Genomic DNA, 15,063 nt, shown 5'->3' on the forward strand with positions numbered 1-15,063 from the left:
CTGTGGAGTTTATCACACTAAGGGACAGGTATGCAGATCAAGTAGGTACAAATCATTTCACATTGTATATTGAGATCTCTCCACTGTGATTTCCCTTCCAGTGTCTCTTGTTCATTGTCAGTATCTAATAACAAAACATGTGAGTTGTAATTACTATTTGATAGGCTATACCCTGCACCAGCGAATATGTGTGAAGAAGGACAATGCAGGATTCTTGCGAGATTTTAAGGCAGCCTGGCCGAGAGGAACAACATCCTGCAAGACACGACTGAGGGCAAAGGAACGACAGTGTACTGTCGTGTTCCTTCCACGTTCCCGTGATGCACTGCGCGGCTGTAATCGCTCCGTGGAAGTTATATTGTTAGATAAATCTTCAAGTTCCTGAACATATTTATTGGTCGGGATACTGCAGGCATTTGTAATTTCACCGACGTGTAATTTAAGGATTTGAAAGCAGGGTAGCAAAGTCCAAGCCCCCGAGGTTACCGTTGTGACCCGTAACTAAGGCAACGACGAATGACGTGATCCGCGGGAGAGTAAACGTTAAAAGAGCAGCCAAACAATTCCGGACTGTTTGTGCTTTAGTTCACGGTTTCCTCTGTGGAGTATGGAGAGACATGACTTGGGGAAAGAAAGACTCATAGTACCCACTGATTTCACCTCACCACCGGGTTCAAGTAAGTTGTTTCTTCAGCTCGCATTTTCACATTTGCCAGTAACTTCGAGCAAAGTCGAGTTCAAGATAACGTTAGCTGACATTAGCCTTCAGTGTAACCTAGTTAACGTAACGCATTAACTTAGTCTATCTACAGTTGAAAACTCTAGTGTAAACTCATAATAACAAAAAAAAGAGGTTGCATTTAGCTTAGTAAATACCAGACAACTAGTCTAGTCAGTGCTCACACTTGAACATACTTTCATGCTATGTAGGAAACGTCCAGGAGGACCTGGTACCCCCATCGCATTTTGCATCGAGTGTCCAGTCTGCTGGAGCACACAGAGGCGTTCAAATCACTGGGACGCCGCCATCCATCTCCTGGATAAATCCAGGTGTGACATCAGTACCATCAGGGGATCCCAGTCCTGCCAATCCATGGCTTGCCATCACTCAGGCCCAACAGGAAATCTTGGAGCTGAGGAAGGAAAATCACCGTATTATGATGTTACAAGAAAACAGGTTAAGAGGAAGGATCCCTGTAGATCACCCTTCAGATCTTAGGGCAAGGTATCCCAAAATATGTTTTATATGGTCAGGAATACCATTGTTGTTAGTTGGGTGACGCATTGTGTACATGAACTGGCCTCTTCCTCAAACACAGATGTGCAGAGAGAAGTGAGCAGTGGTCCAGATGGGAGTTAGAGTGGCGTCTGGAGGCGGAGAAGCACAAGGCTGAAGCTGAGAGGTTTAAGGGGCAGGTGGAGGCCCTGAAGGAGAGCGCGGAGAGACACAGAGAAGAGGTTAGAGACAGAGACAGCACTCTGAACAGGTAGGAAATATGTTTATGTTATTATACAGTCAATCCATTTTACAATTAAATGTGACATTCTCTGTGTAAGTAAACATTTCAGTTTAGTAATTGTTTTGATCAAGCTGAACGTTGGATAACCTTTGCATAACAGACAGAGCCATGAGTTGGAAGCAATGCGTGAAGAGCTATGTAAGGCTAAGACTGAACTCAGCCAAATCAGAGAAGAGCTCATTCACAGCAGTGCACAGAAGGAGAAAATAAGCTCACAGGTAATGCTGTTTACAGACACAATATTTCATTTCAACACTGAAGTTCACCAGAGAATTACAGATGTCTTTTAACTCATTTTGGCAGTTTGTATTCTGATGTTTTTAGTACAGTCTAGTAGTCTTAATAATACCATATGGTCACCTGGCAGTTTTAATTTAGTAAGTTTCACTCTGATTAGCTTCACATGTGAATATTCTTCTATGATTAACATTTCTGTTTCTTGCAGCTTGAAAGACTGAAGGCCGAGTCTGGTGAGGAAATAAAAAGGCTGAGGAGAGATGTAGAGAGGAGGAAAGAGGAAACCCAGGAGCTCGCTCTGAAGGCTGAAATGGGCAGATTACAGGCTGAGGAGGAGGCCAAACAGCAGTCCCTTAGACTGTCAGAACAGTTAGAGGAAAAGCAGAGGAAGCAGGAGGTGGAGGTGTGTGTGCAATTAAATTTGAACGGTCATAAATCTTGTACTTACTGATTTGGGTGACCTTTCTTAAGCTCTATGTCCAGCATCCAAGAACCCATGTCAGCAAGCAGCTGCTCTGCTGAAGTATCCCTGAATCGAAATCTGAGCACGTATCTCAGTACTTTTCTGACCTTCCTCTGGAGGGAAAGGATGGGTGAAAGGAGAGCTTCTCCTTGGGGATCAATAAGGTATTACATCATTATTTGTATGTGTCTTAAAATGTCTATTGTTTTCCTCTCTTAACTTTCAGCTGCAACAGCTGAATGCTTCCCACTCTGCAGAGCTGGCTGCAACAAGAAAAACAATCAGTGAACTACAAGACAGACTTCAATCAATGACCTCAGAAGTGCTGCAGCTAAAAAGCACTCTGATGGAGGTATCTACTGAGAGAGATGGGCTGAAAGAACATTTAAGGTGCCACATTCAATCTAAAACTGCTAAAGAGCTAAACATCTATCTACATTTATAGTCAGATTCACTGATTCTTTTTTTGGGTTGTTGTTCATTTTTCAGCCAAATGGGACAAGCTTTTGAGACACAATCTGCAACACTGCACAGCCTCAGAAATTACATCGGCCAGCTTGCCCCAGAGAAAAGAGAGAAGGAACAATTAAATGAAGCTGTTGAGGTGGAGACATTATAAACAGTATTGATTGCGGGCAGCCCACTGTAAAGTACTTGCATGGAAAAGCACTTTTAAATGTTGTTTTTCAGTAGAGCAATGGAAGAGTGGTGGAGGAAATGAGTTTTAAATTTATGAATTAACATGCATATTATAATAATTCACGCTTTATTCTAATACCGTACATTTTGTAGAGGCTGAACAAAGAAAAAGCAGCTCTTCAGATGACCACAGAGCTTTTGACAGTCAGGCTTAACTCTGTGAATGAGATACTTGCCCTCCAGGAAGAGAAAATGGTGAAGAAGGTGAGTGTTCTTCACATCAAAATGCATTATTTTAGCCTAAAAATAGTCTGAAGTGTTGATGCACCTGATGGATTTTCAAGATGCTCAGGTTGACCATGTTTAAGATTTATGATTGAACAGCTCCAGACAGGATGACAAAGCCCTGCAGGAGTAATTCAGTTGGCTGAACACTTCACCTGTGGTGCTCTATTGAGCTGCTGTGCATATATAGTATGACTCTGCGGGTGACATATAAACCGTTTTTTTTTTACTTTGAAAGCATTTTTCCTTCTTTTCAAGTGCATTTGATTTTTAATGCAGGTTATCTTGCAGAAACTTGAAAAGGTTGCTCAAAATAAATAATCACAACAGAGGACAACTTGTATCCTTTAGTTTTTTGATGCTGATGCATTTTAAAGCAGTGACTGTTTTGTCTTATTTTGTCAGAGGAAAGGAAAAAAGCATTTAGTATGCGGTTTAAGAAGCTTTAGTATCCTTCAGAAAACATCATGGTTAATTTGTAAGAAAGAATTAGCCATGCTCATATTAATAATTTGCTAAAGTGGGGTGTGTGTGTGTGTGTGTGTGTGTGTGTGTGTGTGTGTGTGTGTGTGTGTGTGTGTGTGTGTGTGTGTGTGTGTGTGTGTGTGTGTGTGTGTGTGTGTGTGTGTGTGTGTGTGTGTGTACCACACCTGTGTGTTTCAATAGACCTCGACAGACGCACTTGTGAAGAATGGATCTGAAGGCCTTCAAGTGATTCAGCTCTGGAGAGAAAAAGTGTTCAAGTTATGTGTTCAGCTTCGCTCAAAGGACATTGAATTAAGAGGAGAAAAGGAGAAACTCTTTTCAAAAGTATGATCTGTTAATATACAATGGCACAGTGATGTCCCAAGTCTTTGGAACAGTGTTTAAAGTGCAGTACTGTTTTAGTTCAGATCCATGGGCCAGCAGCTCCAGCAGGAGCAGCACCGGGCTAGTGTCCTCCAGCACAGTCTGGATGACAGGATAGCTGAGCTGGACCTGGAGAGAGTGGAAAAGGAGGTTAGTACCAGAGCAAGTGATGTGATTTACTGTTGTGGCTGTCTGAAATTTTGATGATGCACAATAAATTTGGGGCTGCTTCGGAAAGTGATAAACACTTGTACATTTTTACCTCAGCAGAGGATGCTGACTATATGAAAACTTTGCTAGTTTCCAAGAGCAGTTGTGGTTTTAAGAACAGCAGCTGGCAACAAACTGTGCATCATTGAAGATTTGTGTAAGATACTCTATCATATGGATATATGTTTTTCCAACCAGACATTGAAACAGGACTTGGCTCAGGCTCACGAGGAGAATTCTCAGCTAAAGTCACAGAGCCAGAAATCAGAAGCGGAACTTAAAATCCTGACAGAGGCAGTGCGCAGGTAAAACAAATTAGAAGAAAAGCAGGCAAATGCAAAACCACTGTTGTTGTCAGTGCTGAAAGTTTCATCACAGGTAATACACATTTAGCTGCGGTTCACAGGTTCAGTCTGGCATTTGAAAGCAAGGTGGCAGAGGTGGACACAGCTCAAACAAGGCTCAGCACTTTTACCCAGCGGCTAACTTTTGCTAAAAGACGAGTGGAAACAATCCAAGGTGAGGTCATACCGGAGGTTGATGGGATGACTGCAATGCTTCACTTTTAAATGCAGGTCTGTATGTCCAGTAAATAAGTTACACCACAATGTTTTTGCTTTACAGGTTTGATCATGAGGAGGGTGGCTCTGCAGAAAGTTCAGCAGGCCAGTAAACAGGAAGAACAGGCTGCTCACAGGTTTCATCATTTATTGATCACAGACATTTACTCCATAATTCCAAAAGTAGGATCAAATGCACATTACACTCATTCTGGAGCCCAAAGTGATGTCTTTAAAAGTGTTTATTTATTCGAATCAATAGCCTCCAAATCCACAATATTCAATTTTTTATATAAAACGAAGAACGTCTACCACCTCTTTGAATTTTTTAAGCTATAAACAGGTGTTTAATACTTCTACTAGTTAATTGATTAAATGAAAATGAAATGAATCATACTAATCAGATTGGAGTGAATTTATTAGGAAAAGTATTTAATCCAGTAACGCTTTCAGCTCAAATTCAGAGAGTTAGCAGGGGAATTCAAGCCCACTAATGCAGTTCATATTGCAATTATATGTATATTTATGTATACTCTGTCCAAATAAGGGCATATTACTTTACTAAACATGCATAAAATTATAAAAGAATATTGTTTTGTATTGTTTTGTTGGAGGTAGGTAATGGTAACAAGGTTAAAAACCAATACTGTGACATTAATAAGAATATTTTTGGCATATACCGTATCAATATATCACAATATGACAGTTTAATGTAATATTACGGTAGACCACATATAAAAGCAGTTGTTCTCTGGCTGTTTAGAGTTTAGCTTGCTTTGTTATACACTGTGCAGTTGCCTCTCAGCCTCTCTCCTTGACTTTCTGTTCATTTATTTGCTCTGCCATCTTGACTGTGTCGCCCTGCAGCATCACAAACCTCCAGACAGAGCTTAGTTTGGTGTGTGAAGAGAGAGACAAGCTTACACAGGAGCTCAAAAGAACCCCGGAGCTCATCGAGAAAGCTCTGGCTGATCTGAAAGAACAGTGTGAGTAACCTTACAACTCATGACAACTTATTATAATGCATCATCTGTTGGCTGCCCATGTTTTGGCAATATATCTGTCTCAGTTCACTTTCTACATCTTCCTCAGATGAAAGCAAACACAGGCAGCAGCAGCAGGAGCTGGAGCAGAGCTGGGTGGAGGTCCGACAAGCTGTGGCAGGCAGAGAGAAGGCCGAGCAGAGCCTGCAGCAGATCCAGGCCCAGCTGGAGGAGAACAAGGTCAACCTGGAGAGACTCCGCTCTGAGCTGCTCATCCAGCAGGAACACAGCGAGCAGGGTGAGGCAGCAGCTACATTAAGCTGCATTACTGTTTTTCAGCCTTGACTTATCCAGGGAAAACAGAGTGAGCACCCCTGCTCTTTTTCAGAAATGCCCTTCATCACAGTCTCCTTATATTCACGCCTGGGATCAGTCTGCTACTCCCCTCTGCTCAGTAGCTCCACTGGAGCAGTTGGGGATTAAGTGACATGCTCAAGAGCACCTTGACTGTAGTTGTTCACAGAGAGTATCCCCTGAGGGAAAATATCTGGCTCTTTAGCTGCTAAATGCTCCATTATTTTCAATTAATTACTTGCTAACTTTGTCTGTTTTCCGTTTGGTGCTAGACATGTAGAGTACAGCTGGTGTTGTGGAGCTGTTTTTGCTGAAAACAGCTGCCTTCAGTGGCTGAAAGCAGTGCTACGAGAGCAGTGTGAGTTTACCAAAAGTGTGAAAACTAAAATGATGATCTTGAAGTCACTAGAAAACTCTGGAAAGCTGAATGGAACTGTAAAGTTGGGTGAAAATTTTCTCTGTGGGTTTGCCACTATGACCGACTCCTTTCATATACATGTTCTCATGTGAGGCATTGTTGATATGTAAAAAACTGCTACTGATTATACCCACTTGAATGATGCAGACATCAGATCTATACTGTTGGATTTAATTTCCTTTTAAATACCAGGTCTTGACATGCTTCACCGTATATTCCTCAGCCTTTACTCAAACAAAAGATCAACAAATGTTTGCCACTGGCTATAATTTAAAAACTAAATAGAAGTGCTTTTTTTTTTTCTGACCTTTAGGCTACTGCCACTTTACTGTAATGCAGTTTGTTATGCACTACCATGGTCTCATCGTAATGATTGATAAACCTGGAATTTATCCAATCAGCTAAGTTTGTAGAGGTCTTGCTGGGTGTGAACATTTGCTGACAGATGCAATAAGATCCAGTTTATCCCTCAAGAAACATACAAATACAGCATTGCACTCTGTGAGATGCAGAATTAAGGAATGATGCATTTGTTGTTCCCCTTCAGCCCTGCAGGAGAGGGTGTCTGAGACTGAAGACCGCTGTGCCGAGAAGCTGAGAGAGATGGAGGTTCAAGTCAATATGGCCAGGAGAGAGCACACCAAAGCAGGTAGCAGGATTATCACCATGCTACGTCAGCCCACAGAAGCTTAACATGGGGGGCTGAAGTCATATCTCTAACACAGACTGTGATCTAATATGATTGGAGTTGTTTACACAGCATATCGCAACATTTCCCAATGGCTCTTAATCTGTCTGTGTTGTCTGTTGCAGTTATGACTTTGCGGCAGTTTGAGAGAGAAGCAGCAAGGAAACGGGAAATGAGAGAAACTCAGTATTCGGGGGGCGCACACACAAATGGGGGAGTTGAGAGTGACCAATTGAAGGAGACGGAAAAGGACAAAAACCTGCTGCTGGTAAGACTTTCCAAAACAAATGACAGTTGTGAAAAATGTTGTTTCTGTCTTCATTTCTTTTGATGACCTCGTATGACCTGAATCTGTTCCAGGCCACTGCCGCTGAACGAGGGCTGACGAGTGAGTATCCAAGAGTTCACACAACAGCTCCACAAAACTCTGCTGCTCCTAGGGAACAACGACAAAAACCTTCAGAGAGGAGTCGCTCAGTGGGGGTAAAAGTCCAAGTACCTGCAGACGGTAAGAGGTGTCCTAACTCCTCATGCATCACATGTTTGGTTTTTTTTCCCAACATTTGTACAGATATAACTGATGTGACTAATGACCTGTCTGTGTCCTGTCAGAGAGACTCCTGTCTGTTTTGGAGGAGCTCCACACTCTCAGTGCTGCAGTGGTAAACAGCTCTGAGGACTCAGCGGAGGAGGAGGGACATAATAACAGCGTGGGACCATCCACAGGCAGTCTGCACAGCTGATACCTGAAGATGAATCACTGGAGGCAGTGAAAGCACCTTTAATTTGTACAAAAGGTGGGCAGTGTTGGTGATTTAGGAGCCAAGAAAACGCAGTCAGTGGAAACATTTTGAAACAGTTAGAAAAACATATACGTATACATAAATTTAACACAAATGTAAATTCAAGATTATAAAACTCTTTCATTGCATCTTCTGCATCTGTCTCGAGGGAGACTTTTAATTACAGACAATACAGGAAATACACTGATGGAAAAAGTATTTCATTTGCACATGTGTTTGTGAAATCTCTGCAGGCACTCCTCAACCAAAGTGAAATGAAAGATTTAGATGATTATGTGAATAATCAGGTTTTTCATTCTCTTGCTTGGACTAAATCACCTCACCAAGACCATGTTCCACATTCATTCCACTACAGATCAAATGATAAAATTTATCTCCATTAAAAAAGCTGGACAGATGGTGATCACTTAAATAAATGCAAATATATGACTAGATCTGTCAGTTTCTGCCAGATAGCAAGCAAAGAGAAGCCTGCCAGATAAAAATAAAGCTGACACAGTACTTGTGCTTCTAATGCGAACAGAAGTCTGTATTGTTGAAGTTTATGTGACAGTCCAAGTACTTCTTTGCTATGCAGAAACTGGTGTCTTACTTTTCAGTGCAACCCATAATAAAGTATTTTTATAGTGCATGTTCCATGGTCTTCGACAATATGGTCTGGGGGGAAATGCTGATGAAGAAATTCATGATTTGATGTCAAAATCCAAATGAAGAAGAGCAGCTTACATCCGATATCAGAGTTTTACAGTATGTTAGATTTTTGCATAAAGAATTTCAAAAGATACACAGGATCTATAAATCATCTGAGAAAGTTAATGTGATTGGTGCATCTGCCTGTTGCTCTCCTAAAACACATGAACACTTGGGAAGACCTATATGATTTAATCTTGAAAAAAAATCTATATTTTCTATTTGAAGTTCCTTTTATGGAGGTCAATTTTAAAATGACTTCGCAGTCATAGGATGGACGATGATAAACATCATGATGAACCAGATAATAGTGCTATTTGTCACGTTGTCATGAGTTCCAATAAATTTTGCAATAGCTCGAAGTTTTGAGCCCCTAGGTAAAATAATTTCACCGAGACCCAAGTCAGGGCATAGTCAAAATACTAATAAAGTCTAGACTTTTCTACTCTATTTTCTAAGAGCATCAAAAATAATTTGCAGGGACACACTCGCTGCTTGATAGGTGATTCATCATGGCAAGTAGAGGATTAAATTTAATTTTTTAAAAGAATATTATTGGATTTTGGTAGTGCCGTGCTACTCATATCTGGTGCCTGAGAGTTTACAAAAGTTTGCAGCATGTAAGGCATGAGAGTATTCTAATTTGTTTTGTATATTAATGTGTATTGTTTTAAGTCTGTGGTCCAAAAATCAATAATGTCATTGATAACACAGTGAAGGAATTATGTATTACATAGACTTCATGATTGATTCTTAAGGAAAGTGCTACCAAATTTAATATTCCATTTTTGACTATGTATCTTGTGATGTAGCTTAGCTCACACCATGCATTAACACCATGTATTCATGTCAGAAGCAGTCATATTAATATCACTGTAATATTAATAATTGTGAGTCATGACAGCAAATGTTCAGGTACACTGACAGCAAGAAAGAAAAACAATTAACAGCAAATCATGTGTTCTCGTGTCCCGATTAAAACCAGCAGATGGAGCTATTGTCAAAGGTGAGATCAGCACATACAGTGATTTCTGATGTTCCTGTGGACTGTTCTTTGTAAAAGGCATTTTCTTCATTGGAGACAAAATGATAAAGAAGTAAAGAACAAAATGATTTCAATAGGTTATACACATATTCTGACCTGCAACTTTCAATAGTGAAGGGAGTGAGGGTGGACATGTGCACATGTAATGAAAAGGATTCTATCATCTATCAGATTTAATTTAATTTAATTCAGTTAATCTGAACAGGAAGCCTGTACACAACCATTTAATGCTGTGCTGTGTTTCTCCACAAACTGCAAACAAACATGAGAACAAGACTCTGGTGAAAGACTTTCAGGTTGATGCCAAATTTGTTGCAGTAATGAATGTTATAATATACAGCCTGAGTAAATGCATATACTGTATATATCTTCATTGCCTCAGCCGTGTGGAGAGAGTAGCGCTGCAGCCAGACAACACTGTGGTTAACTGATGAATAATTTAGTAGAGCATTGCAATTCAGACAAGACATGAAATAAATGATGTAATAAAAACCAATAAGCTCCTGAACAATTCGGAATTAATGGCATATAAAATAAATGATCCAAACAAACAAACAACTGTTAGCTGATTTCATGTCCAGGTTTCCAGTGTGCTATTGTCGCGTCTGTAGTAACATTACCACAGACCCTCGACCAGTTCTTTGATACCAGCTTCACTGACCACTGTTTTATTTATTGATAGACTGCAAAGCACTGTTATGTGCATGTGTGAACCCTCCTCTCTGTGGTTCTGAGGCTGATACTGTGCTGTCAGAGCGCAGAGTGTCAAATCAGAACATCTGTTCTCATCTGCCCTGCGTGTCATCAAGTGTCTGTGTCAAGGCGCTACGTCTTTTTCTGGTATGATCAAAATGCCCAAACCTTTAAGTTCATTCCACTGTTTGGATGTTGTGGAGTGAATTTAGCCCTTTCACTCAATGGTATTGGTTTATTTTCAAGAAATGATTAATGACCTTATTATTGTTAAATACTGTATCAAATATTTATAACACAAAACACAGAAACTATTTATTTATTTATTTTTTTACAAATACCATGGAACTAGGAAAGGAGACAAATGTCAGGTGCTCTTTGCAAAATTTCTCCATGGTCCAGGTGACCCACTTCTTTTTGCTGGATTATGTTGCAGTAACATTCAGGACACAGATACAGCACACAGTACACAGCTTGTTGCTCACTCAGCAAACCGTGTTTTATACATTGATAGTTGGCCACAGCCAACGTCAAACTTCAAATCAAAAAAGTTTATGCTCTTTCTGTGATATAGTCTGTCACACTTTGCCAAATGTCCCCAAAGTGGGGTCCTCTTGGGGCCAGTCCTCATTCAAGTTTGCTACAGCCAGTGACTGGAATAAGCTGCAGATCCCTGAGACTGGTCAATTATTACCACTGTATTTTCTCTCAGGGACATTTAGCTGTTCCTTTTGAACATCCCAGCAATCTGCCTCTTAATTTTGCTGACCCTAATATGTAGTTGTAAAATGGGTACTGTACAGGAGCGCTAACTGCTGCACAGTTGTTTTTTTAGATGAGATTACAAGAAACATCACATCCCCAGTCCTCACATGACAACAACATTTTGGATTTAGATATTAAACTGTCAAACAAACAGCGCCACGTCTTTGCAAAGCTCCTGCAGGCCAGAGGTCAGAGCTGATTTGGATCTGTGTCTGAGGTTGATGTGATCCAGTAAGATAGGGGTGTCGACCACCAGTGCCGCATGCTGCATCAGAGCCTGGTGGATGGTTGTGCACTGCTGTGGCAGGCCATGCTACAGGGTAGAACAGCAGCCATGGAGGAGGCAGCCAAGTAACCCTATTTATAGATGCAGGCAATGTGGGGCATTGTTTGGAGGGGGGGTTGACAGTGGACTGAACTGTTTTCAAACTACAGCAACTGCTATGCTTTTACCATATTTTCCTGTGGTGTGTTTAAATTAAGCAGAATTTTATTACTGTTTGGTGTCTGTTTTCCTGTAGGCCAAGTTAGTGTACTGACCTCTGAACAGTGACAAAAATAGATGATGAAAATGTACTCAGGGATCTGACTAAGAGCATCAAGTACTGAGATTTTTCATAGAGGAAAATTCATAACTAGAAAAGATTTGAAAAATTATAACATATTTATTATTGATAACTAATTGTACTTTTTGCAGATGAAAAATATTGGGGAAAATCAAGTACAAGTAGGTCTACCTTCTAGATGTTTGTACATTTATTTTAAAGTTTGTGATCAATAAAACACCAGCTTGAAGCCAGATTTCAAGAAAAAGTGAAACCGGCATGCTGCTTCTTTTCGAAGCGGCAACAGTAAACATGTCTTTTTCCATGCATGATGAAGTCTCCACCTGTGCTAATCAGTCACCTTGTTTGGAGCTGTAATTGCACTTCCCCTTTGGGATGATCGGTGTAATTTGGAATGCAGCGCCGAGATGTTGGCAGTGTTTACAAGATGCCTGAATGAATTAACAAATGTTTTAAAGAATACTCACCCGTTGTTATTACCACGGTGCAACTCCCAAAAAGGTGCTTTGCCTGTATGTGATTTTCGTGCTCTTGAAAATAAAAAGAATATGAATTAAATATTTAAAAAAAAAAAAAGAGGAGGGTGGAATCATTGTACTAAAATGATGATCAGTGACTGTGCAGGTCACTCTTGGGGCAAACTCAGTTATTAAAAGTCAATGTATGACACGAGTGACACCTGCTCAGGAGCTCCACAGGGTTTCTTAAACTGTTTGCTGCCAAACTTTCAATCCAGACCTGGACTGGTTTTGTTAATGATTTCATTAAAAATGTGAACTGAGGTCCATCCATCCATTATCTATACTGCTTATCCGTACAGGGTCACAGGGGGCTATAGCCAAATCCAGCTGACATTGGGCAAAGGCGGGGTACACACAGGACAGGATGCAGGGCTGACATATAGAGACAAACAACCATTCACACTCACATTCACACCTACGGGCAATTTAGAATCTCCATTTAACCTGATGTGCATGTCTTTGGACTGTGGGAGGAAGCTGGAGAACCCAGAGAGAACCCACACAGACACAGGGAGAACATGCAAACTACACACAGAAAGGCCCCAGGGCCGGGGCTTGAACCCAGAACCTTGCTGTGAGGTCACTAACCACTGCACCACCGCGCCGCCCTTGAACTGCGGTCATTACTCTTGAAATAGCACCTACTTTAAAAGATCTTAATAAGTAAAATAGTGTGAATCCCTAAGTCTGAATACAAACATTTTTGTGTTTGTGTCTGCAGCCAGCTTCATATTTTCCCCCAAATTCTTCAGTCATCAGTATTTTAATATCTCCATCAGTTTCAGTTCAGTTTTAGCATTTACTGTGCTGATACATATAAAGCAAATCAAACATCTAATATGCATTTAAAAAAACCACCAGAGCCCCTGTTTCTTCGTTTGTGTATCTTTGGGAAATGTTGGCAGTGAACATTTCTTTCACAGAGTGCTTTGCTGTTGGATGCGATTGCAAGTAATTCAGGCTGGGTTCAGCTTCTGCTGGCAGGACTTGAATAAGCAGAATTGAAAAACTGAAAAAACACATTTAGTTTTCAGAAAATAGTAATTGAATATTTGACATAACAGTGAAATATTGAATCATCACATCAAATATCCTGAAGAGTATGTTTGGACGTGGAGTATGTGAACCATGGAGAACATCAATTGAAAGTCAGCCAAAGGGCAGAAAGTCTAATGTTAGTTCTGTCCTTTAAAACATCTGTTGTCGCGATCTCATCAGGCAGAAAAAGAGACAAGGAATATTTGAGAAAACAGAACATAGATAATTAAAATTGCCAGGCTCATTTGTTTTGTTTCTGTGAGTGCTTTGCCTGTGGGATATTCAGTTAAAGATGTGGGAATGTTTAATCAAATTTCCATTAATATTCATCTGTGCTGCTGCACCTTAGCTCCCTCTGGTTACCGACATGCTGTTCAAATAAAGCCTCCTAATTACCAGACTTTTTAGACTTTCATTTCGTCATTTTCTCCATTTGCTCACAATCTGTTCTACAAAGTATCATTTTGATTCAGTTGCTACTCTTCCAAAGGTCCTTTGTTAGAGAGTATCACTATATGACAGTTTAATTATATACTCAATATAGCAATGGACAAGTGGACTTTTCCCCAGAGTGGAATAAAGTATTTTTCAGTTATGTATTATCACAGTTTTTCATCATGTCTAGAAGAAAAAAAAATGTCAAAGTGAAGCAACTGTGCCATCTGCAAACAATAAATACTTTTCAGTTTTTGACAAACCTAATGATTTCATATCACTGATTCACTCCTCTGCATAAAAACATTGCCTTGAGCTCCCCCCCTGTAGACAGATATACTAATGCTTGCACTGGTAATAAAGTAATAGGACATGTAACCCAAACTCATTTTTCAAACACTGTACCTGACAGACATCTGAGATTATCAATTTGCAAATCTGTCTACAAGGTATGCAGATTTTCACTCAAACCAAAGCAGCTGCCGTGATATGTGGAGTCAAAAGCTGAATACTAATTGTTCTCAGTGGCTCATGGTCAGAGACTCAGCAATGTACATCAAAGCCAATAACATTACACTGGATGATATATGAATGTAATACGATTTTTCAAGGAAAAAAGCAGTGAAGACAGCATTTTTGAAAATGAATTGAGAAATACTCAGATATAGTGTCTCATCCCAGTCGCAGTTCTGAATGGATTTATATGCAATGCGAGCTGTGATTGCAGCTTTGAGTCTGTATCGGCTTGGTGCATTTGATTTTGGGGATTTTGCCTCATTCTTTACTGCAGATTTGCTGAGGCTTCGTGAAGATGCATGTGGAGTGACTGAGATCAGTTGCAGTATCTCTTAAGTCACGCTTGGTTTTCAGTCCAAGTCATATCAGAGCTTTGGTTGGGTTATTCAAGGATTTTCTCATTCTTGCTCATGCCTTTGTCACATCCTGTTTAGATTATTGTGATGCACTTTCTGCTTGCGTCACACATTCATTTTTAAGTAATCTCCAGTTTGTTTGAAATTCGGCTCCAGGCAAAGTCTCCTTACTAAGACTCATATTTGACCTGTTTAAGCCTCTTAACACTCGGCACATTTCAAATTGATTTAAAATCCTATTAATTACCTATAAGTCTTTCCATGGCAGCGCTCCAACATGTATGCTTCTAAATGTACAATACATTAATTTATACACATTCACAGTTTGAATTTAGACTGTAAGAATGCAGCAAAGTTAAATTCATAAAGGTAAATACTTTATGAAGGCATATGCACATTATGCACTGCATTTACCTTCCTACTATATCA

The 15,063-nt window shown here is 40.1% G+C and overlaps 1 protein-coding gene across 1 annotated transcript; it reads left to right on the forward strand.

The window, feature by feature from the left end:
* Positions 1 to 322: 322 nt before the first annotated feature.
* cchcr1 (coiled-coil alpha-helical rod protein 1) lies at positions 323 to 8,640 on the forward strand. The gene is made up of 19 exons (XM_071461240.1): positions 323 to 677; positions 931 to 1,225; positions 1,320 to 1,487; positions 1,621 to 1,738; positions 1,966 to 2,160; positions 2,447 to 2,610; positions 2,710 to 2,824; positions 3,013 to 3,123; positions 3,811 to 3,954; positions 4,033 to 4,143; positions 4,402 to 4,508; positions 4,610 to 4,722; positions 4,828 to 4,900; positions 5,631 to 5,749; positions 5,856 to 6,044; positions 7,066 to 7,167; positions 7,332 to 7,474; positions 7,567 to 7,714; positions 7,819 to 8,640. The coding sequence occupies exons 1-19, from the start codon at positions 608 to 610 to the stop codon at positions 7,947 to 7,949; spliced, it is 2,616 nt and encodes an 871-aa protein (XP_071317341.1). The 5' UTR covers positions 323 to 607; the 3' UTR covers positions 7,950 to 8,640.
* Positions 8,641 to 15,063: the final 6,423 nt, after the last annotated feature.

Source organism: Trachinotus anak, unplaced genomic scaffold, assembly GCF_046630095.1.
Source record: "Trachinotus anak isolate AG129_WGS33_773 ecotype Australia unplaced genomic scaffold, CSIRO_AGI_Tana_v1 ptg000024l, whole genome shotgun sequence".
NCBI classification, from domain to species: domain Eukaryota; kingdom Metazoa; phylum Chordata; class Actinopteri; order Carangiformes; family Carangidae; genus Trachinotus; species Trachinotus anak.